The sequence below is a fragment of the Neovison vison genome, chromosome 2, assembly GCF_020171115.1.
Source record: "Neovison vison isolate M4711 chromosome 2, ASM_NN_V1, whole genome shotgun sequence".
Lineage (NCBI taxonomy): Eukaryota > Metazoa > Chordata > Mammalia > Carnivora > Mustelidae > Neogale > Neogale vison.
The window spans coordinates 43,598,585-43,624,703 of NC_058092.1; the positions used below are offsets into that span (position 1 = coordinate 43,598,585).

The following is a 26,119-nucleotide window of genomic DNA, read 5'->3' on the forward strand; positions in this document are numbered from 1 at the left end:
CATAGTACTTCTAGCTTTTCAGTACACAAATCAGTATGTAGATAATGGATGCACACCATAATTTGTGACTAATCACATCCCTTCTTTCTAAGTCTGTTGGTGACTGGTCATTCAGTTAAGGCACAGACAGCAAAACATGTAATTGTGCTGCCTCTTTGTCTCCCTGAAAAGCCCACCAACATTTTACAAAAACGAGTAACTGAAAGAGGACACTGGCCAAAAAGACCAAAGTGCAACAAAAAAAATGAAAAGTGGTAACACTTGAAATGAAACCTGAATGGAACGTAAGTGGGTTATAGAAGATACAGCTGACCACAGAAATGCTGATTGGCTGCTACGTCAGCCCAATTGTACAATACAATTGTAGGGAACATCCAGACTCACGGTAGCAGGTTAATACAAAACAACCAATTGTTAACATTAAACGACAATTATAAGGGCAATGTAGAAAAATGAGTTATATAAACTACAAGTGAAGGAAGGAGACAACAGAATGGCCTATGCCCAGTGAGAACAACTCTAAAATTATTCCATAGAAAAAAGTAGGAGCAGAAAGTTATATAGGTATCCCCTCTTTTCCAGTTTGTGTTATGTCACTTCATTTTTATGAAAGGCCTATGCTAGCACCTGTTTTCACCAACTGAAAGAAATCCAAATTTACAAATAAGGCACAAAAGGGAAAACAGCATTCAGCACTTGTTTTGTCCCAAGCCAGAGCTGTCACTGCACAGAAGCAGGGCATCCTGAATGGTGAGAGGGGTGCAGCCAAGTTCCTAAGCTGCGAAGTACTCTCAGCATCTCAGCATCAAGCCTCCAGAGCTTTCAACTGTGTCTGTGAGCTTCTGTGCTTTATCCCCATTTGCTTTGTGCATCGGTTAGCAAGATGTGTCTGAAGGCATTAGAAAAGCCTAAGAGAGGTTATTTTGGGGGTTTGAGATACTCAAAGATCTTTCCATATAAATTAAAGCTTATTGCTTCTTCACTTTGTGCCATTTGGCTTACAGAAGGTTTCATAGGAACTCTCTACTTTCAGATGGTGGGGGAAACCTATAGTCTGAAAAGAGTATTTTAGGATGTTGAATTTTGTTTATATATTATTATGTGTTGCTATTGAGCTTAATGTTTTCCACTCAACTTGAACTGTTCATCATATTAAATAAGTACATCAATTTTTGTACCTAGAATTCATGTTAACAAACTCTATAAGGTCCCCTCAGCAGCAGGCTATTTTTAATATATTAGTACCAAGTTATAAAAAGCTATAAAAAGGAGTAGGTTATTTACAGAATATACAATATTTTTTATTTTATTTTTTTTTAAGATTTTATTTATTTATTTGACAGAGAGAGATCACAAGTAGGCAGAGAGGCAGGCAGAGAGACAGAGAGAGAGAGATGAGGAAGCAGGCTCCCTGCTGAGCAGAGAGCCCGATGCAGGACTCGATCCCAGGACCCTGAGATCATGACCTGAGCCGAAGGCAGCGGCTTAACCCACTGAGCAACACAGGTGCCCTACAATATTTTTTTAAAAGCATTTTTTATTGTAGTAAAAACCACATAACAAAATTTATCATCTTAACCTTAAGTGTACGCACACTATATGCAATTTGTGCAACGGATCCGCGAACTTTTTTGTCTTGAAAATCTGAAACTCTCCACCTGCCAAGCAACAATCCTCCTTTCCCCTTCCCACACAGCCCTGCTAAGCACAATTCTACTTTCTGTTTCTAAGAGTCTGGCTACTCAAATAATACCTCAGATAAGTAGAATCATGCAGTATTTGTCTTTCTACAACTGGGTTATTCACTTAGTATGTCCTCAAGGTTCATCCATGTTGTAGCTTGTGACAGGATTGCCTTCCTTTTTTAAGGTTGAATTATATCCCATTGTATATACCAAATTTTCTTTAATAATATTGTTAACTAAATAAATACTCTGTGAAAATCTAAACAATGAATCAGTTGGACTAATCACATACCTACAATTAAGAAACATACAAATACAATAAAAAATGGCTTTGCAACTGACATTTTCTGAGCAATGAAATAACACATACACTGTATCAAAAAACAGAAATACTTACCAAGAAAATAATACAGGATGCAAAAATTCCTAACCAGGAACAGTGATTCCACACAACTATGCTTAACTAACAAGAGCAGAGATCTCCTGAAGCGTAAGAATTTGTATTGCTATGAAAAAAGAAGAAAAACAGAATCAAATGACACATCCAAGTAGAGGTTCAATTTTATTTTAAAGCAAGCACATAACTAAAACAGTCCACATATAAAAAGCATAATCACTGTATAAAAAGACAAAGTTTATTCCAGAGGTTAAAAAATCAGTAATTTCTGATGATAAAATATTTAATATTTACATTATACAACATCTCATTGATACGAGAGCAGATATGACATAATTAACCATACTGATCTATACTTATACTAAGGACTACAGAGACAGAGTAAGCACAAAAAACATATGACCAGAACAACAGCAGCTAACATTCTTTGGTTCTTTAGCATGCACCAGGTACTAATCTAAGCACAACCCTATAGAGAAGGTTCCATTATTATCTGCATCTTATTTATGAGAAAACCGAGGCATACTGAACCAATTTACCAGCTAGCAAAAGGAAAACCTGACATTTTAATCCAGGCAGGCCAGTTTCAGAGAATGTAATCTTAAATATAATGTACACACTGCCTCTACACTAACTGTTTTTAAATGCTATCTTCAAGAAAAACAGGAGGCAGAAGAAGACACTAGACTGAGTCAGGAGATCTGAGTTCTAGTGCTTCTCTCTACAGCACTGAGCAAGGCATGTCTCCAATTATGTGTGCAGTAAGAAGGCTGACCCAGCTGAACAGTGCACTAATGAGTAGTACCTTCAATTCTAACAATCTAAGAAAGAAATATCAATTAAGAAAAAATGTGAAATGCTTTTTTCCTGGTAAAACTAAGCTTTTGTGAAATAAAGAGTATTTGCCCCCCTCCCATTCCTGCCCCAAAAATACCAATGGAAAAAAATATTTTTAAATTATTGGAAAGAACCTAAGGAAATTTAATGCAGCAAAGATTTATTTCCCAAATTCTAGTCTTCTTTTATGCTTCTATTATGACTGATCCTTCTTTAAGGAAATTCAGAAGCTAAAGAAGAGCAAATAATTACAGTACACAGGTAAAAGTTTTATCTTCATACCATGTCCGTGAACTCCTACAGTATCTTTGCCAAAAGCAGCCCATATGAATACTCGGTCACGAACCACACAGCTTCAAGAATCCTGGTTTATTTGGATATATTCAAAGTCTGAGATATGGAACTGCACAATTCCATGCAGCCACTGGATGCTAACCTTCTTACTTGACACCACCGCCAAACCCCTCCCCCAGTAAAAAGAGTATAGTTCCTACACTATTCCCACTGAAGCCTCACCTCAACCATTACTCACAAGGGTCCAAAGAGGAGAGGGAAGCAGGTAGGCATTTCAGTAGATATGCAGAGAACAGCTAATATACCCTCTTATTGCTTCCCAGCTAAAGTGTTTTTCAATTCCCTTTTGGGTTTCTTCTGTTATTTAGCCAGAAACTACCCTCTACTGAGGATTTACTACATGCCAGGCTCTATAAATCTTATCTCAATTAATACTTTCAGTCTTGCTGGCCTAGAACTTGCCAAGCCCTGTCTTGTTGTTCATCCACTTCTTTGTCCTCTCCTCCTCGCTAATGTTCTGCTTTTCCCTATCAGTCTGTCATTAAGAGTTTGATAAATGGAATTGACTTTAGAACTACAGGCTAGTTTAAAGAAAAATTAATAAGCTAACGGTAAACTGGTTAGAATTAGATCTCCAAAGACATAATCTTTCAGAGTTACGTGAAAACAGTAGTTACTGAATAATAGGGATAATATAAAACTGTTTATGGAAGCTCCACCTGACAAGATACATTAACATTGGAGGCATTCTATATGTAAATGTACAGGAAAGGGTCTACACTAAACTGGTCACAATTATCTCTGAGGTAAAGACTGAGATTGGCCCCAGAATGGCCAAAGGAATTTTCATTTTATCTATACTATTTGAATATTTTTTATGGAAATGTTACCGCTATACTCTTAGGAAGTAATCTGACGTCACAAAAAATGATGATGATGATGCTAATAATAATGGTTGTTACTGGGCCTTTTTAGGGAGGGGGCTCCGCTGAGATGGGGGCGGCGGCAGCGGAAGCGGATCGTACCCTCTTTGTCAGCAACCTTGAAACTAAAGTGACCGAGGAGCTTCTTTTCGAGCTTTTCCACCAGGCGGGGCCGGTAGTAAAAGTGAAAATTCCAAAAGATAAGGATGGTAAACCAAAACAGTTTGCATTTGTGAACTTCAAACATGAAGTGTCTGTTCCTTATGCGATGAATCTACTTAATGGAATCAAACTTTTCAGGAGGCCCATCAAAATTCGTTTAGATCAGGAAGTAGCCATGCCTCACAGGATGTCAGTTTGTCATATCCCCAGCATCATGTTGGAAACTCAAGCCCCACCTCTACATCTCCTAGCAGATATGAAAGGAGTGTGGATAGCATGAGTCCATCAGTACAGATAATTCAGAGATCTTTCTCTTCTCCAGAAAATTTTCAGAGACAAGCAGTGATGAACAATGTTCTGAGACAGATGTCCTATGGTGGGAAATTTGGTTCTCCACATCTGGATCCATCAGGATTTTCCCCATCTCATAGTCACAGTTTTAATCAGTCTTCAAGCTCCCAGTGGCACCAAGATACGCCATCATCACAGCGTAAAGTCAGACAGAATTCTCATCCTTACATACCGGATAGACATCATGGCCGTGAACAACGTTACGCTGATCATGGGTCTGACCATCATTACCGAGGAAACAGAGATGACTACTTCTATGAAGATAGGAATCCTGATGGCGGGAGCCTTGACTATGATAACAGAAGAGACAGTAGTCGAGATGGAAAATGGCGTTCATCTCGACATTAACAAGTACTAAAAGGACGATGTTATAGGGTCATTCTAGGTCCCTTTGGCTAAATTGACCTGGAAATGTTTTGTTAAACTGTACAGAGCAGCTTTACAAGTTGCCACGTTTCTTTATAAAATTTTTAAAACCTATAGCTACAGTCTAACACAGAAATAAGAGTTGTGGTTCCCGTTTTATTACATTTTAGCAACCTTTCACCTCAGGGTTTTATGAAGAGGAAAGGGTTTTTTGCAAAAGAAAGTGCCACAATTCCTAATCATTTTAGATAAATGAGGAAGGGATGTATTATATGGGTTGGTTGTATTATAAAGCAAATATTTTAATTATCTGTTAATCTTTTTGTATTGCAAGAAGTTTCTTGTTAGTCAGATTTTGGTGTGTATAATAGAAAACATTCAAGTTCTGATAGTCTGAATTGACTAGCAGTATTTTGTTAAATGAGAAAATGTAATTACAGTGATTCATTTTACTATCATTTTACATAGAAAGCATATTGGTAAAGTTTGGGGATAAATCATTTGACTTCGTAAGAGAATTTTTAGTGTAAGTTCTGTGACATGATCTTTTGAGTTTTACTCTAATTAAACATAAAATTGTAAATTTATACATGCTATCTCATTCTAAAATTTTAGAATTTGCTCATTAAATCAAGTTTGATGTATAACTGAAGACACTCAGGAAGTTAAATATTTCTAAATGTATTTTTTTACATTAAAATACAGTGTTAATATAACTCCCCCTTTTCAGGAAGAACACAAATGTAAATGCATAGTCAGATAAAAATGGTGAAATGTTTTACTGAAAGTATGCTTTTTTTGGGGAAAAAAAAGTTCCTGAAGCCTTTAAGAGCTGCCTCTGTCACTCAAATTTTAAAAATTTTAACATTTTCAAAGTGCCCAGGACATGTTATAAGGATATGCTTTATTATGGAGATTGTACAGCTTGCTTTTTTGTTTGCACATTTGAAAGAATTTAGTCTTAAACATTTTCTGATTTAAAAATTTTTTAAATCTTGTTTAGAGGAACTGTTGTGTATCAAGATGCTGTTTCCCCTTTGTTGTAGAACTTGTTTATAAAAATGTTATTCCTTGAAAATTTTTGATCCTTTTTAGTATTAACCACAGCATTTGTACTCTGTTGCTTTTTAATATATTGAAAACATAAAAAAAAAAAATGGTTGTTACTGTTTGTAAAAAAATAATAATAAAAAATAATTTTTTTTTAAGGTCTAACATTCCCTGGTCAGCTTGTCCAGTTAAAGAAAAAAAGTAAATGGCTATTGCCATCATATCACTTTATGGAGGTTCAGAAGAAGAAATAGGTCTGATCTTACATTGAGCTTACAATTTCCTGAAAAATCAATCCTGCTTTCCTTAGCAACTTAAAGTACATAAGGGAAGGTTATAGAACGTAGATCAGGCTCTGGTATGCTGGAAAGCTAAGGTATGGTGTCCTTCTTCCCCCTCAATCTTCTGAGGAGGCAAATATATCCAGCTGGGCAAACAAAGGCAGTTACAAACGTGATAGATGAGAAGCTATGATCCTAGGCACAAAGATTCATCATTTCAACTGCTCCTGCCAAAATCCTGACCTCCCTTATTCTATTGCACCCACCCAACAAAACTCCTATTCCGGGGCGCCTGGGTGGCTCAGTGGGTTAAAGCCTCTGCCTTCAGCTCAGGTCATGATCTCAGGTTCCTGGGATCGAGCCCCACATCAGGCTCTCTGCTCAGCAGGGAGCCTGCTTCCATTTCTCTCTCTCTCTGCCTGCCTCTCTGCCTACTTGTGATCTCTGTCAAATAAACAAATAAAATCTTAAAAAAAACAAAACAAAACAAAACAAACCTATTCCAAGCATCCCCAGGCTGAAGAGAGCACCCAGATGGGCAGACCAAATAGCACTATACACTTATGGTTCCAAGAGATGCCCCCAAAACACATTTTGGTCAAATAGTGAATGACCAAATGTTAGAAGCTAAGTTTCTGCCAGAGTTGAACCTGAAGTCAAAGCTAAATATTACCATCAGAAGAGAAACTTCTGGGATACAAGAATAAAATTTAGTCAAATGAAATTACAAAAAATTTAGTAGGCAAATTTAGTAGGCAAATGTGACATTGCATGGTAGGAACAATTTATTTGTACTGTCAATTACTGGCCTGCCCCTACATTTACTCTACTGCCTATATGTGATGTTAAACAAATGGTCACTTTCAACTGAGGTTCAGGAAGGAGCAAGGTGTTTGGGGGTATTTCATTCTTCTCTAACATTTTTCTTCTTCATATTCTTAATTATATTATAAAAAATGATTTAGCATGAATATTTCTGTACAGAATTTCAGGGGTTTTCTTCCTTATAAAATTTTAAAGTGGTAAAGCTGATACTCCGCTTTTAATTCATGTTCTCAAAACGTGAAGAATTTCTAACTGGGACTCTTTCTTCATACACTCATGGTCTGCAGGGAGGCAAGGGCCAGCTCCTTTTCTGTGAGCACTCCCTCCCGCAGTACGCGGATTCTCAACAGACTGCTCTTCAGGGAAACCAGGAGAAGCCTAATTTACACACTCCCTTACTCTCACATTTGTTCACACATCACTTCCTCCCCACCAGACTGGATCCTAATGGGAAGGGGCTGGTTCTAAGACTTTTGCTCCAAGGCCCAGTCCTCGGCCTGCCACAGGACAGGAATGAAGCAACTAAGAACACAGCCAGGAAGAGTGGGAACAGCCTGGGGAGAACCCTGATGCCATAGGAGAAATCTCAACTGATACTTCTTTCTCCTGCTTTAGGAGGTAGTTCTAGTTGCACAGAAGGCTCCTACCAGATTAGATTTTTAAAAACCTAACTGAAAGAGAGTTCCAACTGTCCTAGTCAAAACTGTTTTATTTATTTATACACATCATGCCTTGTTCTAGAAAAGATTTGAGGCAGTAACTGACATTCTATACTTACTTGCATATCGTCAAGCCCATGAGTTCTTGGGTTCAAAAAGAAGCTGGCAGCTACACAGAGGTACACTGTATGAATGTCATCATCATCCTCCCCCAGCCCTGCTAGGTCATAGCCACTGCCATTACCTAGCAGGAAGGGAAAGAGTGGGCCAAAGCAGTATTCTCAGAGCGGCAATGGCAAGGGCAGTGATAGCTCTCACACATATGCTAAAATCTCATGAAGACAAGTCTCTCCTCTCCAAATGGCGTTTTGATGATCTCAGTCCTAAGTTTTACTGACCAAATGTTGAGTTACTCAGATGAGGCCAGTTATATATATATACATCAAGGCAAGTTTACATCTGCTAAATTCTGACATAAGGTAACACCCAAATGCTATCTTACCTGTATGATGGGAAATGGCAGATAATTCATGTTGTTAATAAAATACAGGAGACTATAGCTGTATCCCATAAATGCTCCAGCCAGTAGAAAAAAAAGGTGATACTCATTTAAGCAGGTCTGTGTGGCAGGGCTGTTTAAACTGGAGAGAAACAGATTATTAATTCGACAGTCAGAGACACATATCACTTCTTTAGGCTCAAACTTTGACTTAATCATTTATTAAATGTCCCAAATTCTAACACAATAGTTCATTTCAGGTTCAATGAGGGCAAGAGATGAACAAAACCCTCTCCCTGATGCATGAGAATTTGACCTCTCTAAAGGTTAACATGTTAGCTCTTCCTCTGGAAATCTGAAAAGGGTAAGAATGTCCCCAACGCTGCTTACAGGTGGGTATGCTGTATCTAGATGGAGAGGAACTAGAACTGAACGTTATGGACCTGCTAGAGATGCCATCACTTTGGGTTTCTCTCTGTGTTGTCTCTTAGAACTGGGCAATCCTTCACAGGGACCCTTCTCACTAAAGAAAATTGATTATAATAGGGGGGAAAAAAAACCTGCCTTATGTAATAGTAATTGAGGGACAAAAAGAAATTAAATATTCATTAGTATAGGGGCGCCTGGCTGGCTCAGTCAGTTAAGTGTCTGCCTTCAGCATCAGATCATGATTTTGGGGTCCTAGGATAGAGGGCTATCCTAGGATTCTATCCAAGATGGGCTCCCTGCTCAGCGTGGAGTCTGGTTCTCCCCCTCCCTCTACCGCTCCATCCCACACTCATGCTCTCTCTCAAATAAATAAAATCTAAAAAATGAAGAAGAAGAAGAAAGAAAATAGGGAACTTAAGATTACTACCGTAATCTTTTTTTTTTTTTTTAATTTACCTATTTGACAGAGAGAGAGAGAGCACAAGTAGGCAGAGAGAAAGGGGGGGAAGCAGGTTCCCCGCTGAGCAGAGAGCCCAATGTGGGGCTCGATCCCAGGACCCTGAGATCACAATCTGAGCTGAAGGCAGAGGCTTAACCCACTGAGACACCCAGGTACCCCTACCGTAATCTTTATTGATTTTTAAAGTTAGAATATCAACCTGAAATTGGTATTAATGTCATGTGTTCAAGAACTGTTAACAGTTTATGGGGTGCCTGGGTAGCTCAGTGAGCTGAGTGACCAACTCTTGATTTCGGCTCACGCCATGATCTCAGGGTCATGTGATCAAGCCCCACTGGGCTCCGTGTCGGGTGTGAAGCCTGCTCAAGATTCTCTAAGATTCTCTCTCTCCTTTCTCTTTCCCTGACCTCTGTGTGTGCTCTTTGCCCAAAGAACTGTATCAGTTTCAAAATTATACAAGTACTCTACTGAAGAAGGTAGTTGTCATTATTTTAAAGTTTTTTTCTTCATTCTTCCCATACAATCCTTCCTTAAACTCCCAACCTAAATGCCACCTCCTCCAAGAAGCCAGGGATCTTCCCTGCCTCCTGAACTGCCACAGGTTTTACGTGCACATCTCACTTTCTTATTACATCCCATGTCACAGAAGTTCCTATTTCTCTCCTATCACACCCATTTGTGTCCATGGCTTAATTCCCCTCCTGTTCGTAAATCTCAAGCACCTTATAGTTTATGCATGAATCCCTCTCATAAATCCAACAGCACCTAGCACAGTGCCTTGCATAGATCATGTCTTAAAAAAAACCTGTTGAATTCAGCAAACATAAATATCAAAAACATTTGATATTAAATATAAAAGCACCTTCCATAAAAGTCTCAAAAGCAAAGAATGTCCATAAACTATTTATCTGTGCAGGTCACCTTAGTAACTAAACAAGGTTCCATAAAAAGAATATATTTACTATTACCTCTCAGTACCAGTGCAGGGAACCACAAGGAAACGGTATTGACCCTTGGTTATCACCACAGCACACCAAGCCACCAGCATTCCCATTGCAGCATGGACAAAAGAATGCATGAGCTGCTGAGGGTGAATGATCTTCCCTATCAGTGCCAGTCTGGAGCAGGGAATGGAAGGCACAACTGTAAACAAAGCACATTACAATTGTTTTAGGCTGCAGCGAATGAAGTCAGAGGACCTGAACTATTATTCCCTCTCATACTTGCACAAATATTCCAAAGGGGAGGAAGAAACAGAGAGTCAATGTAAAGTACAGAAAAATTCTAAGTTAAATATTTGAACCTAAAAGATTTTGAAAAGGTTGAATACACAAAGATGTACACAAAAAAGAAAAATCAAAGATTCTGAGAGATGAAGCCTAAGGATAGCATGATTAACATTTTTCAGTTCTTTTTAAGTAAAATTTCATGACAGTTCAAATAGTGTCTACCCTGCCACTCTCTTAAGTGCCAGAAAAGAAATAATCATAATTTTTAAAAGACAGTGCTTGTCCTCTGACAAGTTATTTTTACTTCAGCATTTGAACTGGTCAATATATAGTCCAACTGTGAAAAAATAAACCACAAAATACATAAATAATGACAATACTGAATACCAAAATAAATGTTTGTATAGGAATTTCTAATGCCTCTCAGATAATCAAAATAAGTTTTCTGGGTGTATTTGGGTAGGTGAGTGTGGGTTGGAGGGATGTTGATCCTTGAAAACAGTTAGTAGAGGGTTTCCTGATCTAACCATATACATATCCTTCTTTTAATATATTCCAAGTAAAGAGACTGTAGAGAGATGGAAAATTCATGTGAAGGGAGAAGGCTTAGGTGCTTTACACTGAGAAAGAGGCTGCTATCACCTCTTCCTCCCCCCAAGAAATGCCCATTAGACCTACTGAGTGTGTAACTGACTTATAATGCTCTGAACATACCAAATCTTCTCGTGTCTCTAAGCCTTTTTACGTGCTATCCTTTTCCCTGGATCATTATCTTCCTTCTCAAATTAATACAATTCATCCTTTTAGCATCACCTCCTCCAGGAAGCTTGCCAGGCTGGGTAAATGGTGCTCCTATATTATATATTCCCATACTATCCAGTGTATTGTAATTAAATATATTTGATGTTTAGTCTGTCTCCCTATTAATTGTGATCCTCTCAGGATAACTGGGACTGTAACACTTATATCTTATCCTCACACAATGCACAGCACATAGAACGCTTGCTGAAGGAATGAGCCAAAGTGACTAATCAGACTTTAAGAATGACAAGACAGAGAGCCCTAGTGTGGCATCTACATCAAGAAGACCTAAGTATGTGGGACCATGTAAAAGAACACGTGCTATAAGCCAAGGAGATCTGTATATGGCTTGAACAGAGAAAGATATCCAGCAGTTAGGAGTGAGGGACGAGGAAAGCAAAGGAAAAGGGTATGTGCTAGAACACCCAGAGTAAGATTGGAAATTTTATACCAGCTCTAAGAAGCAACTACTGAAGAGCTAAAAAGAGGAATGATGTTATACTCGAATAAGAAGCTTCTCACTGTACCATAAGGACAGACACAGAATCAGAAAAGGCGCAAAAAGAAAAACAGGAAAAGAAAAAGCTCTGGAATCTAGCAGGTGATTCTCCCAAGGCAAAACATACAATTGGGTTTTTTTAAACTATAGAATTATAGACTTTTATATTTGAAAAGGACCTTAGAAATCATCTGGTCCTGATCTCCTACCCTATAAAGGAGTTATTTTTATAATACATCTGCTGAGTCACAGCCTTAACAGCAGCTGTGAACTATTAAAAGGTCTAAATTTTTTTTATTGTGGTAAAACACACATAAGTAAAGTTTGCCATGTTAACCATTTTTTTTTCCATTTTAACCATTTTTAAGCATGTAGTTCTGCGGCATACGTACACTCTCACTGTTGTGTAAACATTGCCACTAGGCACCTCAAGACTTTCCCCCCAACCTCAACCACAACTGTGCCCAGCAAACAGCTCCCCAATCCCTCCTCCCCCAGCCTGTGGCAACCACCATTCTACTTTCTGTCTTTAAGAAACTGACGACTCTAGAACCTCCTATGTAAGTAAAATCACACAATGTTTGTCCTAAGAGCTCTAAATATTCTTCAAACAGAAACAAACCTTCACATAAATTTTTAGTTAAAACATTCAAAGCAGATGATTCTGTATGTACACTTTAGGCTGACACAAAACAAGCCTGTTACACACATCCACATACTAAACGCGCTGAGCCTGCCATTAATAGTAATAATATAAATTCACATACTTTTAAGATGATTAACATCTGAAAACTCACCTGCATAGAACTCCACATTAAAAATACTTATTATTACTACTACCACTGACAGCAGCAGGAGGTAAAAGATTACATAGGAACTATACAGATCACTGAAAGAATCTAAAACACAAGAGAGATGAATTAGTAAGTTCATTCAGTCATATAGTCATGATCAGTATATTGCAACAGAAAACGGGTTTGAACCACAACTGTAACTTTCCTTTTAAAAGTTATCTTTTCTTCAAGAATTCACTCATCCACTGTTGAATTCCCACAGGACATCAACTCAAGAACTACAGTGTGAGTTATTTGGACCAAGCTCTGGGTCCTTTAAAATTATACTAGAATTTCTTTTAGATGACCCAGATGTTAACATCAGAAAAATACTACCATATGTAAATGTCTTTCCTCATGTGAAACAGAGAAGTACCACATTTAGTAATATACCAACAAGGCTTCTTTTTACAATATAAATAATATTTTTCAGATCTCTTCTTAACAAATGCAATTAACTTCTGTTACAAAAAAAGTAACATTTCTGGAAATAGCATAATCCATAAATCATTCAAATGCTGAATTAAAAAAAAATCATGATATCTTTGTAAAAATACTAATACATTCACATTTTAGAGTAGTTCAACAAGCAATATTTCATTTAAAAAACCTGGCCAAGTTTAAAACATATATACATATATGTGTGTGTATACATGTATACACATATATATATAAAACATAAATTAAAATAAAAACATAAATAAGAGAAATAAAAACAGCAAGGAAATACATTTGCTGAATAGACTAAAACTTAATGAAATCAATAACTTTTAAGAGAATAATTTATTGACCTAAACTAATAAGAGTATTTATTAAGGATTCACAATTAAATCCCAACATTATACTGAGCTAAGAGAATGAAAGAACTGATTCATGTGACTGGAAATAAGTAAGGGAAGAGTACAATTTCTCTAAAAAGACTTTGTGAAGCAAAAGTTGAAAGAGATGAGTAACATTTGATGAGAAAAATGGCATAAATCAAATCTCATCTCCAGATAAAATATTATTAGGATTAAAAATCCCTGACCCATGAAATGGCAAAAAGTTTTTCTTGAGTGCCAGATCTGAACAATGGGTAATGGTTCTAGATTTCAGGACGGAATATTTCAAGCTTGTGACCAGACCGCTGAGATCAATGAGGGATCCAGGCTCAGGGAAGGTGGTTACAGAAATACCTGGCATTCCCGTGCTGGCTCATGGCTTAATTTTATCTGCCCCGTAGGTCCCAAGCAAGAAGTGATTGAGACCTCTCAACAAGAACATAACACTACTACTTTAGTAGTATTCTTTAGCAGCAATAGCTCCAAAGACCACAAGGTAAAGCTGCTAACTCCTTGAAAATTAGCACTTTTTTTCTGAAAATTAAATTAACAACACACTTTTCACTTCCCTAGGCAAAAGGAATTTGTTATTGTTGTGGAGAGGGAAATAAAAAGAATTTCGAGAGTATCTGTGCTTCTTAGCCTTAGGCAAGACTTTTTAAAAGAATTCAAAACCTACTCTGGCAACACTTCTCTCCAATTCCAGTTGGCATAGTGGAAAAACAGGCTTTGAAGTCAGAGACCAAGGTTCAAATCCTGGTTCCATTACTCACTGACTGTATGTCTACACAGACTTCTATAATCTTAATCTCAGCCTCCTCATTTATAAAGCAGAGATAATACCTCTTTATTATATAGGGTTGTAGGAAGGATAACAATATACTTAAGATGCTTAGTATGGTACGTGGCATGCAGTACGTGGCAATAATTGGAGATTATTATTAATTAACATGATCATAATAAATTTAATAAATTTAGTAATTTTACTTTGATCTCCACATTTAATCTGCTCCAAGCTTTTCTTCCTCACCAGTCTTTGTGTTCACCTCTACGCTTCTTAGTCTGTACCTCCTTCCTCCTCTTCTCATCTTTTTATTAGCCACAATACAGAAATGAAGTAGTCTTATTTTTAGGCAGGCTTTTTAAAAAGATAAATGTCATATTTTCTACTCAAAATTTTTAAATAGACAAAGGAAACAGTTCTGGTCCTTAAAAAAGAAAACGTCAAAAAAGCAGTCAAAAAAGACAAACACATAAAAAAATTAAGCTAAGTTTTCAGTTATGCGTTCTTCTAATAATCTTTTTGCTCATGTGATAATACAGATCTCTGACAGATTTACTAATCTTATAATTACACAGTGAAAAGGTGATCTATAAAGGGAATGCCTTAAGGTCACCTCCAAGGGGAATGTTTTGCCATGTCCATCAATACAGGCAGTGATTAAAAACAAATGATCTGAAACATAACACAACTTTTATGTTGAGAAATGGGTCCTGTAAATTGGATTTCCCCAAACTGAGCACCACTTACCAGACAGCCACTGAATAGGATGAAATAAATCAATGCTGCTGAAGATGATAAATACTGTGGTACAGACGGGTAGAAGCAGCACTGACCAGGTAATACTCGCAACTATCCTCCAGCCCAAAACCTATAATTAAACAAACAAAATCCCTCAATCATGAAGTCAAGCTACTTCAGTTATTTCAGTTATGCAAATCCTATCTTTTCATATGGAAAGTCAATCACTAGTATTTACACCAGATCTTAGCCCGTGCAGCTATAAGCTCCAGTGGTTACTCCTATTAATAACATGACATACAACTACCAAATCTTATAAGATCAGGGAACTGATGCTTGCATTTAGACCAGAGTCAGACGCTACATTGAACATCACAGTCTGAGGGAGGAGAGGAATTGTCTTAGTTTTATAACTGTATTTTACAACAACTTATACTTGTCTCTCTCTCTCTCTTTTTAAGATTTACTAATTTTTTTGACAGACAGAGATCACAAGTAGGCAGAGAGACAGGCAGAGACAGGCTCCCCGCTGAGCAGAGAGCCTGATGCGGGGCTCAATCCCAGGACCTCGGGATCATGACCCCAGCCAAAGGCAGAGGCTTTAACCCACTGAGCCACCCAGGCGTCCCAGCCTTATACTTGTCTCTTAAGGTTTAATTGATATGTCAATATCTAAAAGCTGTATACATTTTATAGGGATCATCTGCATACTGTAATTGTGTTTACAATTATTAGCTATGGCAGTTATTGGACAATTAGCACAATGTATTCATGTATGAATCACCAGTGCCTACCACTTAAGAGATACAAGATACACTACTGAATAAGTGAGTAAAGAAGAGATACTGAGGGGTCTGAAGCATGAAAGTGCTTTACTTTAATCGGATTTACATTTTGGAAGGTAAAATACTCTTGGGTTTGCAAGGTGCTTATGATGAAGGTGGGTCAGAGGGGGCAAGACCCACACAAGAGACAACTAGGAGGCAGTCTACTACACGTGCCCAAAGCCAAAGTTCACAGTGTACAAAGGAAGGCAGTGGCAATGGGAAAGAAAGGTGAAAAAAAAAAAAAAAAAAAACCTGCAGTCATATTTTCTGAAGTACATCTATAGAAAATCAGTAATTGATAATATAGGTGGTAAAGAATAGGCAAGACTTAAGGACTCAAAATTTTAGCTTGGGATACAGCCTCTGCTGAGGCCACATTATATTCTTTCTAATTCTAGATATTCCTACCCCAAGTAAGACACATCTTACCCCAAGTGATCAACAAATTATTCATTTTGCACCTACCAGATACTCCATGCTTGCATAAAACTCTTGACAATCCCTCCCCCAGTTCCCATGCAGGTCATCCCTGTCATTCTAAACAGCTTCCACGCAGGACTCCTCTCCCATCCCATGACAAGTCTGCACTCAGGACGTCCCGCCACTGCACACTTAGTAACCAGCTTTCCCTAGCCCGCCCCGCCCACCCCACAACCAGACTCCACTCGGGACACCCCCCCACATCCCTGTAATCACTCCCTCTGGCCGCCCCCTCCCCACGCGCTCCCCGTGCTACACAGAAGCCGGCCCCTTCCCTGCCCGGCGCGCACGCGCGCTCAGCGCGCGTCCGCCCGCCAGGCCCGACTCCAGCTGCGGGCCGAGCGCGCGCCACACTGCGCGCAGCACTCACGCGCCACAAGATGTCCCGCGACCCGCCGGCGTAGGGCCGACTCGCAGCCGTGGCCATGGTGATGGCGGTCCCGGCTCTGAGGGGTGCAGGAGACAGTGCGCCCGCCCGCCACCGCTGTTCAAAGGGAGAAAGGCCCCAGGAGGACCCTGTTGGGGCTGCCTCAAACGCTGCCTGAGAGAAGCCCGGACCAGGGCCCAACCAGTCCCTTCGAGGCTTCGTCTGGACAGGCCTAACGCGCCAGAAGTGGCCCCCGGACACGTCCCCCAGAGGGGGCTGGGATTTCAGGACCCGCCCGCTGGAGACCAAAAGGTCTCTCCGAAGCAGGGTCCAGCGGGACGCCAGAAACCAGGGGCGACGCTGCATGCTGGGAACTGTAGTCTCGATGGCGCTCTGGGCGCAAGGGAGCGTTGCATTCTGGGACTCAGAGTTCCAAAGTACAGCATGCTGGGAGTGGAAGTTTTCCCAGAGGTACCTTGTGACGTGCTGGGAATCGTAGTCTTTTATAAAGCCCTTAAGAGTTAACAATGTCCATTGGCCGGATTTTACACTTAGATCTGGCAAAATGACTCGCGCTTATTTCTCCCAATTTTCTTTATCGACTGAAAGTGAAATCAAACAATGTTGTGGCCCTCTCCACAGAGGTACTCACTGATTTTACTGAAATGGAAAATAATCTCTATGAAAGTGAATTTGGGGGCTTCTGGGTGACTCAGCCCTTAAGCGTCTGCCTTGGCCTCAGGTCAAGATCCCAGGGTCCTGGGATCAAGGCCCGCAACCGGCTCCCTGCTTCCCTGGAACGCTGCTTTTCCCTCTCCCACTCACCTTGCTTCTGTTCCCTCTCTGACTGTGTCTCTCTCTCTCTGTCAAATAAATAAATAAAATCTTTTTTTTTTTTTTTAAGTGTATTTGGTTTCTTAAGATCTGGTTCCTAGTTCCATCTCTGCCACTTGCTAAATGGAATGTCTTGATCCTCTCTGAGACTCCATTTCTTAATCTAGAAAAAAAGGATAAAAATAAAGATGGCATCCAGTGATGTTGCGAAAATATGAAAATGCTACTACAAATACGGTTTATCCTTAATTTCCTGCCAGTAAGGAAAAAGATTTTTACCGATCCAAGTCCCACTTAATGAAGTCTTCTCTGATTGCATTAGCCCTCAGTTAGATCCCTGGAGGTATACTGCTAACACCTTTTAATACCCAATTATATACCACAGTCAACATTCAGTACTCTGTAAAGACAGAGAGATTTAGTGATTTACTGATTCTGGAGAAACTCAGTCTAGTGAGAGAAATTGAGATCAGACACAGCGCTCTGTAATGTTTGCTATACTGTTGCTTTAAGATTATATTCACTTCCAAAAACATGTTAATATCAATCATGTCTGAAGCCCTGCAGAATAAACTGGGAATACAAAGGTAGATCAAGTCTCTGCCAAGAAGAACCTTCTTTCTGGTGATGGAAAAAGATAATCATTCTAAATGAGTGTCATTAAACACAGACAAGGTCACTTGCAGTCAGTTTACTTTGTTTAGTTCCTTTAGTACCTGGTTCAGACTACTAGTTGTTTACACCAGCATTCTTGCTCCTCTACTTCTTAGAAATAGAATCCCTGACTTTTAACTGGGCATGTGGCTACATTTCCTAGTCTCCCTGGCCGCTAGGTGGAGCCAGGTGACTGATGAGTTCAGGCCAATAAAATGTAATCAAACTATTGCATGGTAGTTTCCCAGAAACTCCCCTTAAAAGAGAGCTAGCCACGTCCTTTGCCACCTTATTAATCCCTTCTTGCATCCAGCTGCATAGAATTTGGATGTGTCACACTCTAGGCAAAATCAAGTACTGAGCTAAAAGTAAACGTGATTAATGAAGCAACCATACCAATCCTCCTGACTTCATTTACACAACAGAGACAATTATTTATTGTTTGCGCCACTTTTATTTTTAGAGCAACTAATCATATTCTGAAATCATCGTGTGTAACTACCTATTTATTGTCTCAATTCTAACTAGCACATAAGTGTCCCATGGGCAGAGACTTTGTCTATCTTGTTTATCATTGTTTCCAAAATGCTATAACAGGAGGAGGTAGTCAATAAATGTTTGTTAAATGAACAGAAGAATGAATGGAAGGAACTGCAGCAGAAAGGGTCTATTCAGGACAACAAACTTTGTTACCTAATTCAAAGAGGAACGGAACCCAGGGAACAGATAATAAAAGTGTTCAAAGGGCTGAAAGGGCATAGGGGAGAAAGAATAGGGCTGTAGTAGCAAAGGGAGAAGGGAGTTATCCAAATATCATGAAGGTGCTACTCCTTCTACATTAGAGCCCACCAGCACACTCATGATGTGGGGCTGCTGGGGGGAACGCCAGTACTGCTGTTACAACTACACCACTGCTGTTTAGCAGGAACTTGTATTATTTCCTTAATTTGCTTTAGCTTATTTTGAAATCTTACGTTACCGTTTTCATCTGGTTTTGTGGGCATGTCTTTCCAGAATGTTTTCATATCATTAGGGATATTATTCAGCTCCATGTTTTCATTTTTCCTATAATAACTTCATTATGAGGTTTGATTGCAGTCCTTTCTGCTGCTCATTTTTATATGAAATTCGTTTTCCTGCACATTTAGGAAGGAGGGGTGAGTTAGGACAGCTTTGCTAAATTTGAGACTCTATCACTTCTTTCTCTGTTTCCATGAAGTGTTCAAAAATATGGCTTCAAACTTTCTGGATCTTCTGGCTCTGTGCCCTTCCCCCACTTTCATCTGATTTCCCTTTTCTTTGCCCCAAATATCCCTGGCCTACTCTATCTGTATTCTATTCCCTGCAGTTTCTACTCTGATGTCCTGGAAAGATACTTTGGCTGGTTTCCAGAGCCCAACTTCTTCAGATCCTTCTTCGGACCCCTTGCACTCATCAACTGAAAACTGGGTTGTACCAAACTGCCCCCAAATCTAGCTGCTTTTCTCCTATTGGTCCACTGTACTTTCTAGGGAGTACCTCTTGGCTATTTTGGGGTTTTCTTATTTTTAGATTTCTCAGACACCCAGCTGCTTCCTTTGCTTCTTTCCACAAAAATGCTGATACCATGCAAGTCTTTGAGTGGCTAGTAGTTTACATCTGCTTGAATTTTGGGGTTTGTGGTGATATCTTGTCACCCAAGTTTGTTATTGATGTTGTCCACAGGTTTTTGGTTTTGCTATCCCAGATACTCTATCTTTATGGAGGAATTTGGGGAAATTCAAAAAATGTCACTGCCATCTTTCCAGAATTCTTTTCTCTTAAATCCTTTTTTTTTTTTCCCCTTTATTAGGTAGGCTCCATGCCCACTGTGTAGCCCATGAGGGGCTTGGACTCATGACTGTAAGATCAACCCCTGAGCTAAGAACAAGAATCAGATGCTTAAATGACAGAGTCACACAGGTGCCCCTTAAATCTTTGTACACAAACCAGTGAAATCAAACTGACAATGGAAAAACCCACGTCCATTAACTTTTCTAAAAGCAGGGGTTCCACGATGTAATAGTTATGTATTTCAAACCCATTCTGGTTTCATTCAGGGTGGCAGTGTACTCAGCTAAAGAGCATTTCCCAGCCTCCCTTGCAGCTAGGGATAACCATGTGATACATTTCTGACCAATAAGATAGAAGCATAAGGCATTAGATGGGGTTTGGGAGAAAGCTCATTAAAAGCCAGGTCAATTCAACTGGTCAACGCTCTTTGCCCTTTCCCTTCTTCCTGCCTGTCAAAAGTGGAACTGAACTGGAGAGAGCTGAGCTGCCACTGCTCAGCTGTTCACTGTTCAGCTGTTCACTGTCTGAGCAGTGAATGTGAAAAGTTACAGTCAAGTCTTTAATCAGTTCCTGTGATGTTATAAGCAAGATACGAAATGGGAGAAAGCATTGGTTCCCCTTATGTTCCATTTTTCTCCATGGCACAGTGCCACACAAGGGTCAGGTGGGTTGGTGCGGATGTGGGCACAGTCTTACTGCCTAAACATAAACCTCCTGCCATTTTATAGTTTAGGAGGCAGGAGGAGGAAGCGGGGAGGGGCGGTGGGTGGAAGAGTACTGAATACTGGGTCAGAGTGGAAAAGACATCTTTAAGGACCCCCAGTACGTTAGTCTCGGCAAAGGCACCTGAGAAAGGCCATGGCTACGGCCCTCACCCCTTAGCTCCATTAGGCCTCCAGAAGAAGGAAGCTGGGCTTCCTTCTTCCCAACAAGGTTGAGGTGATGGTAAGGTGAGGCCAAAACCACTGACCACAACTCCCCTCAGAGGGTGCAGTGCTCAGGCTATGCACCTAGTCTGGTGTGTGTAGGGGGCTTTCCCAGGAGGCCTGTCAGGAGGTAAAGATCTTCAGGTCCATAGCCCCTAAATGCCCACAATCAGGCCTGAAAGATCACACACAGGGTTCTGGCTTGGAGCCAGACTCTTCATTGCCTATACTTTGCCGGAAAGCAGCACACGTCTTGGGATCAGATGATGGCAAATTCACACTAAGGACTGCTGAGCGGAAGAAAAATTTTAAAAAGCCAGAATCCTTAACGGCATCATGGAGTAGCTGTATTCATCTGGGTGGGGCTAGCTCTAAACTTCTATTTCCATGCGAAAAGTACAAGTGCTGATTTGTTTAAGCTACTGCTTTCAAGAGTTCTCTTATGGTTGAATACGATTCCTAAGTGGGATTCCTAAGTGCTTCGAGGGGATCCCGAAAGTAGGGGCTCCTAAAGGGTGGTGCTGGCTGGTTCATGAAATTTTCACTGGTAGGTGAGAAAAAAATGAGCAAAATAGTCAGCTTTCCAGAAAGCTCAATTTATTCAAGTTTTTAGTAGTGACATTATATCCTTCCAGATTGAGATTATGATAGCCTCTCTTTTTATAAGATGATGGTTCTAATTTATGATGCTGATTGTGTCTGGAATCCTTACTTTAAAAATCCTGACCTCTGTATTAAACAATCTCTAAACATTTTTAAAAATATTTTATTTATTTATTTGACAGACAGATCACAAGCAGGCAGAGAGATCTGTCAAATAGAGAGGAAGGGAAGCTGGCTCCCTGCTGAGCAGAAAGCAGGCTCCCTGCTAAGCAGAGAGCCTGATGTGGGCTCAAATCCAGGACTTTGAGGTCATGACCCTAGCCGAAGGCAGAGGCTTTAACCCACTGAGCCATCCAGGTTCCCCCAAAATCTCTAAACATTTTGGGGAGAAAACTTTACCAGTTACACCAAATAAGTACTCAGAAGTAACTAAATTCCTTCTCAAATGTGGATATTTACCTGTGCCTGGGAAAAACTCACTGCTTTCCTTCCCTTTAGCACTTACAAGACTTCTGTGACCAGATACGTGGATCTTCCACAACTTTGAATCCAAACCAAAGTTCATATAGTTCTCACACTACCTGCCTGGAGGTAGTGCAGAGCCCAGAGGGTAAGGGCACAGTCCCCCAAGACTGCCCCCTCGCTTCAGTTGTCAATTGCAAGCAGTGGGTCCCCAGGTTACCCATGAGTTCTGTCCAACTTGGCTACAAATTAAGAGGCTCCCAAGTCCCCCTCCCTGGGTTTGGTAATTTGCTCCCAGGACCCAGAAAAAGTTTACTCACTATTGCTCATTTATTACAAAGGATGTTTTAAAGGATATAAATGAATAGCCCGGTGGAGAGATACATGGGGTGAGGTCTGGAAGGGTCCTAGGTTCAGGAGCTTCTGTCTCTCTCAGAGCTGGGGATGCACTACCCTCCTGGCAGGTGGATGTATTCACCAACCTGAAGGCTCTCCAAACCCCGTTCTTTTGGCATTTTTATGAAGGCTTCATCATACGGGCCTGATCGATTATTACCTCCATTTCCAGCCCCTCACCTCTCTCCAGAGAATGGGGAGTGGAGCTGAAAGTTCCCAGCTTCCAGTCATGGCCCGGTCTTCCTGGTGACCAGCCCCATCCAGATCCCACCACCCCAAGAGTCACCTCATTAGAGAAAATAATGCTCCACCACCCAGGAAATTCCAAGAAATTTGGGAGCTCTGCCAGACACTCTATCATGCAGGAAATAGCAAGGCTCTTAGCAGCTCTGTCAGAAACCATAGGAGAGGCTAATATATATATATATATATATATATATATATATTATTTCATAGTATCCTTCCATTCTTTTTTTTTTTTTTTTTTTTTTTTTTTTTTGTATCCTTCCATTCTTTAGTGGAGAAAAATCCTACCACTTTTGGTGAGACACAGGAAGGGGAGGTTGCAGACAGCAGGTACCGGCTGCTCACAGGGCCCACATGCGTAAGAATCACTGCCTTGGGCAGCAGGAGTTAGGTGTTAATGAAAGAACACCAGGGTACCAGCTCAGAGAGGGTCTGGAAGGTAGAGACACCAAGTTTTCTGAAGACAGAGTAAACACTGAGCTGGTGGGGGGTTGGGGGAGGAGGGCAGAACAGTTGCTTTCAAACATCTGAAGTCAACAAAGGGATGAAAGCTCAGACTAGATCTGAGAGGCCCAGGGGAAGAGCTCAGACCAAGTGGCAAAAGCTGTAGAGATGCACACACAAGGACTTGTTCCAGGAGGAGACAGCAACCTTGAAGATGTTAAGGCTGGTAACCCCCCCAGACACGATCGTGTGCCCACAGGATCCCTGGGATCAGGGACCTGGTCTGTTTTGTTCACTGCTCCAGCCCCATCACCTAGAATGCTGACCAGCACATATGAGCACTACCTGCATTTGTGAAGTAAATTCATGGAGGGGAGGATACCCTGTGTTTGATGGGAGGTTTGCCAACTTGACCTTAAGCTCACGGTGGCCTGAATTTGTGTGCCTCTTCCTTTTCCGGTGTGACCAGCCTTTTAAGTCCACGTGTGTCTTTGTAGCTGTCTCAGAAATACACTGGAAATTCCTGGTCTGAAGAGGGCAACAGAAACAGTAGGGGATCGGCAATCCTGACCAGGCAGAAGCCCAGCCTCCCAGATGGCACACATTTTTAATAAAAAAATAAAATAAAGTAACTGGGCTGTCACTTGTTTCTCCCTTTAATGCATTATAGCTAGGAGTCATGCCATCATGAAGAGGTGCTCAAAGTGCCCTAAAAATTTTTTTCTAAAATCTCTGTGTTGAAATATGTTATAAGGGAGCAAGTTCTTTCAACCCTCTGTTCCATACTTACAAGAAGAAAAATTCTGATGTCCACTTTAATCCCCACATCCCAACAGTTATCTCATTAAATAAATCCAGATTTACAGCAGCTTCCAGCATGCTAAAGATAAAACATCAAGGAAGAACTCGAGGTCAAAGTCATGAAATGCAGACAGACATTCTATGAGGTATTTATTTTGCAACAATCAGGTTCAGTTGCCCAGTGTCAAGTCACCACAGACAAATTGTTCAGGCTCCCAGTGAATCCAAACCAAAGTTCATATAGTTCAGTCAGTTTACGATGGCAAGCACTGGAGAGAAGAGGATCACCTTAGAGGATCATCTGTATACAATTCCGAAGAAAGTCATCAGACGTTAGGATGGATCCATTTCACGTGTTAAGGGTGTCCCAGGACAGCGAGAGGCAGATGACAGGCACACCCACCACGTTCCCTTGTATTTTGTCCTAAATCGGTGCATAGTTACAACAATAACTGACAGGTGAGAAAGAAGAGCCAAAAGACACATGGACTGATCAACATTTAGTTACTGTTTGTTAAATGGGGTGATGAGACTTCAGCGTGGCACCTTACAGCTGCCGGAGGGTGGGCCATGCCATCAGTTCTCCCACGGGCTTGCTTCCCTGCAGTAGATGCCATGTCCCAAAGAACCACACTTCAAAAAACAGAAAAGAGAACTGAAAAACAAAAAGAGTCACTTTTAAGAAAAAGTGTAATATCCCATTGGATATTACAATGGACTATTACTCAGCCATCAGAAAGGATGAATACCCACCATTTGCATCGACATGGATGGGACTGGAGGAGATTATGCTGAGTGAAGTAAGCTCAACACAGGAAGACAATTATCATATGGTTTCACTTACTTGTGGAACATAAGGAATAACATGGAGGACATCAGGAGAAGAAAGGGGAAAATGAAGGGGGGGTAAATCAGAGAGGGGGACAAACCACGAGAGACTATGGACTCCGGGAATCAAACTGAGGGTTTTGGGGGTGTGGGGGATGGGTGAGCCCAGTGATGGGTATTAAGGAAGGCATGGACTGCATGGAGCACTGGGTGTTATATGCAAACAATGAATCATGGAACACTGCACCAAAAACTAATAATGTACTGTATGGTGACTAACATAACATTAAAAAAAATTATAATAATAAAGAAAGAAAAAGACACACACCCCCAATATTTAGAAAGGACCTAAACTGTAGGGAAGGGTACTTGTTTATGTTCAGAGGTATAGCTTCAATACCAGACAACCTGGAGCCCTGAGTCACCAACTCCAAGAAGACTTATTATGGGAGGGGAGAGGACATTTAAAATAGTTTTCGTCTATTACTTTGGAAAACCAGTGATTTTCCTCTGCCAGATCCCATAGCTACCTTCCCCCATCCTTCTTTGTCTCCCTTCTTTGAACAGCTGTGTTAAGTGCTAGAGGAGGAATAAAGTAAATATGGAGGGACATGAAAATATTTGAAAACTGGAGAGCTGTTTGTGGTTGCTGAAGCACGAGGTTGTGCAGGGGACAACGGCAGGATATGAGGAAGGACAAACAGATTAGGGATTGATCCTGCAGGGAGTGTAGATTTTGTCTTTTAGACGATCAGAGGCCAAAAAAAAAAAAAAGAAGAAGAAGAAGAAGAAAAGAAAGTTCTTAAGTGACATAGTTTTATAATTTTTTGAAAAGTGCTTTGGCTATGCATAGGATGGATTGGAAGAAAGAAAAGAAAAGAGATAGAGAAACCCACCAAGTTACTATCATAGTCCAAATGTGAGATGATTGGGTCCTGAACACCAGGAACATCAGGCATAGTACTAATAGGACAGACCTGAGAAACATTTCAGGGGTAGAATAGACAAGTTGTACGGAGATGTAAGATATTGAAGGTTAGAAGGGGGATTCTACATTGATGATGAGGTTTTTAGGGTGACCAGGTGGATTTCTTAATTATTCCAACAAATAGTGATTAAGGACTCATGTGTCAGATGGGTTGGGCACTGGAGTACTATGATGAATAAAGCACCATGGTCCCAACTCTCAAGAAAGTTACACAGTCTGGCAGTGGAAACTACCGGGTAACATATACATAACATATTACTTATGTAATTGTAATTGTGAGGTACTGTGAGGCAGTATAATAAAGAACCTAACCTAGTCTAAAGTCAGGGGCAATGTGGACGGTTGTGCCATTCACGGAGACAGGAAAATATAAGGAAGATCTGGTTGTAGGGGAGATGGGTTTAGTCTTGAACATAATGAATTTGAATCATCTGTTGGTACACCTAGCTGGCGACTCGCAATAGATGAAAATTTGGGAAGAGGTGCTAGATATAGTTAAATCCAGGGTGGGGATTAAGAAATGTGGCA

General features: G+C 40.3%; 3 protein-coding genes across 5 annotated transcripts in view; 1 reads left to right on the forward strand and 2 right to left on the reverse strand.

Annotated features, from left to right (window-relative positions):
• NDC1 (NDC1 transmembrane nucleoporin) overlaps window positions 1-16,914 on the reverse strand; it is a 47,075-nt gene extending 30,161 nt beyond the window's left edge. The window contains exons 1-6 of one of the 2 annotated variants that reach the window (XM_044238275.1): window positions 16,601-16,914; window positions 14,933-15,053; window positions 12,545-12,646; window positions 10,187-10,361; window positions 8,333-8,471; window positions 2,083-2,191 (exon numbers count right to left, since the gene is read on the reverse strand). In XM_044238275.1, coding sequence (XP_044094210.1) covers window positions 2,083-2,191; window positions 8,333-8,471; window positions 10,187-10,361; window positions 12,545-12,646; window positions 14,933-15,053; window positions 16,601-16,657 — 703 coding nt within the window. In that variant the 5' untranslated portion in view covers window positions 16,658-16,914. The remainder of the gene's footprint in view (window positions 1-2,082; window positions 2,192-8,332; window positions 8,472-10,186; window positions 10,362-12,544; window positions 12,647-14,932; window positions 15,054-16,600) is intronic. The other variant, XM_044238276.1, reaches the window with a different exon arrangement.
• Window positions 4,184-5,071, forward strand: LOC122899993 (RNA-binding protein 7-like). The gene is given in 2 exon segments (XM_044238277.1): window positions 4,184-4,450; window positions 4,453-5,071. Coding segments are annotated over 2 exon segments (789 nt in total). The 5' UTR covers window positions 4,184-4,206; the 3' UTR covers window positions 4,998-5,071.
• A 6,986-nt stretch (window positions 16,915-23,900) lies between the features above and the next one.
• YIPF1 (Yip1 domain family member 1) overlaps window positions 23,901-26,119 on the reverse strand; it is a 41,661-nt gene continuing 39,442 nt past the window's right edge. For both annotated transcript variants that reach the window (XM_044238280.1, XM_044238279.1), the window contains one exon: window positions 23,901-24,430. The gene's annotated coding sequence lies outside the window, so the exon portion shown is untranslated. The remainder of the gene's footprint in view (window positions 24,431-26,119) is intronic.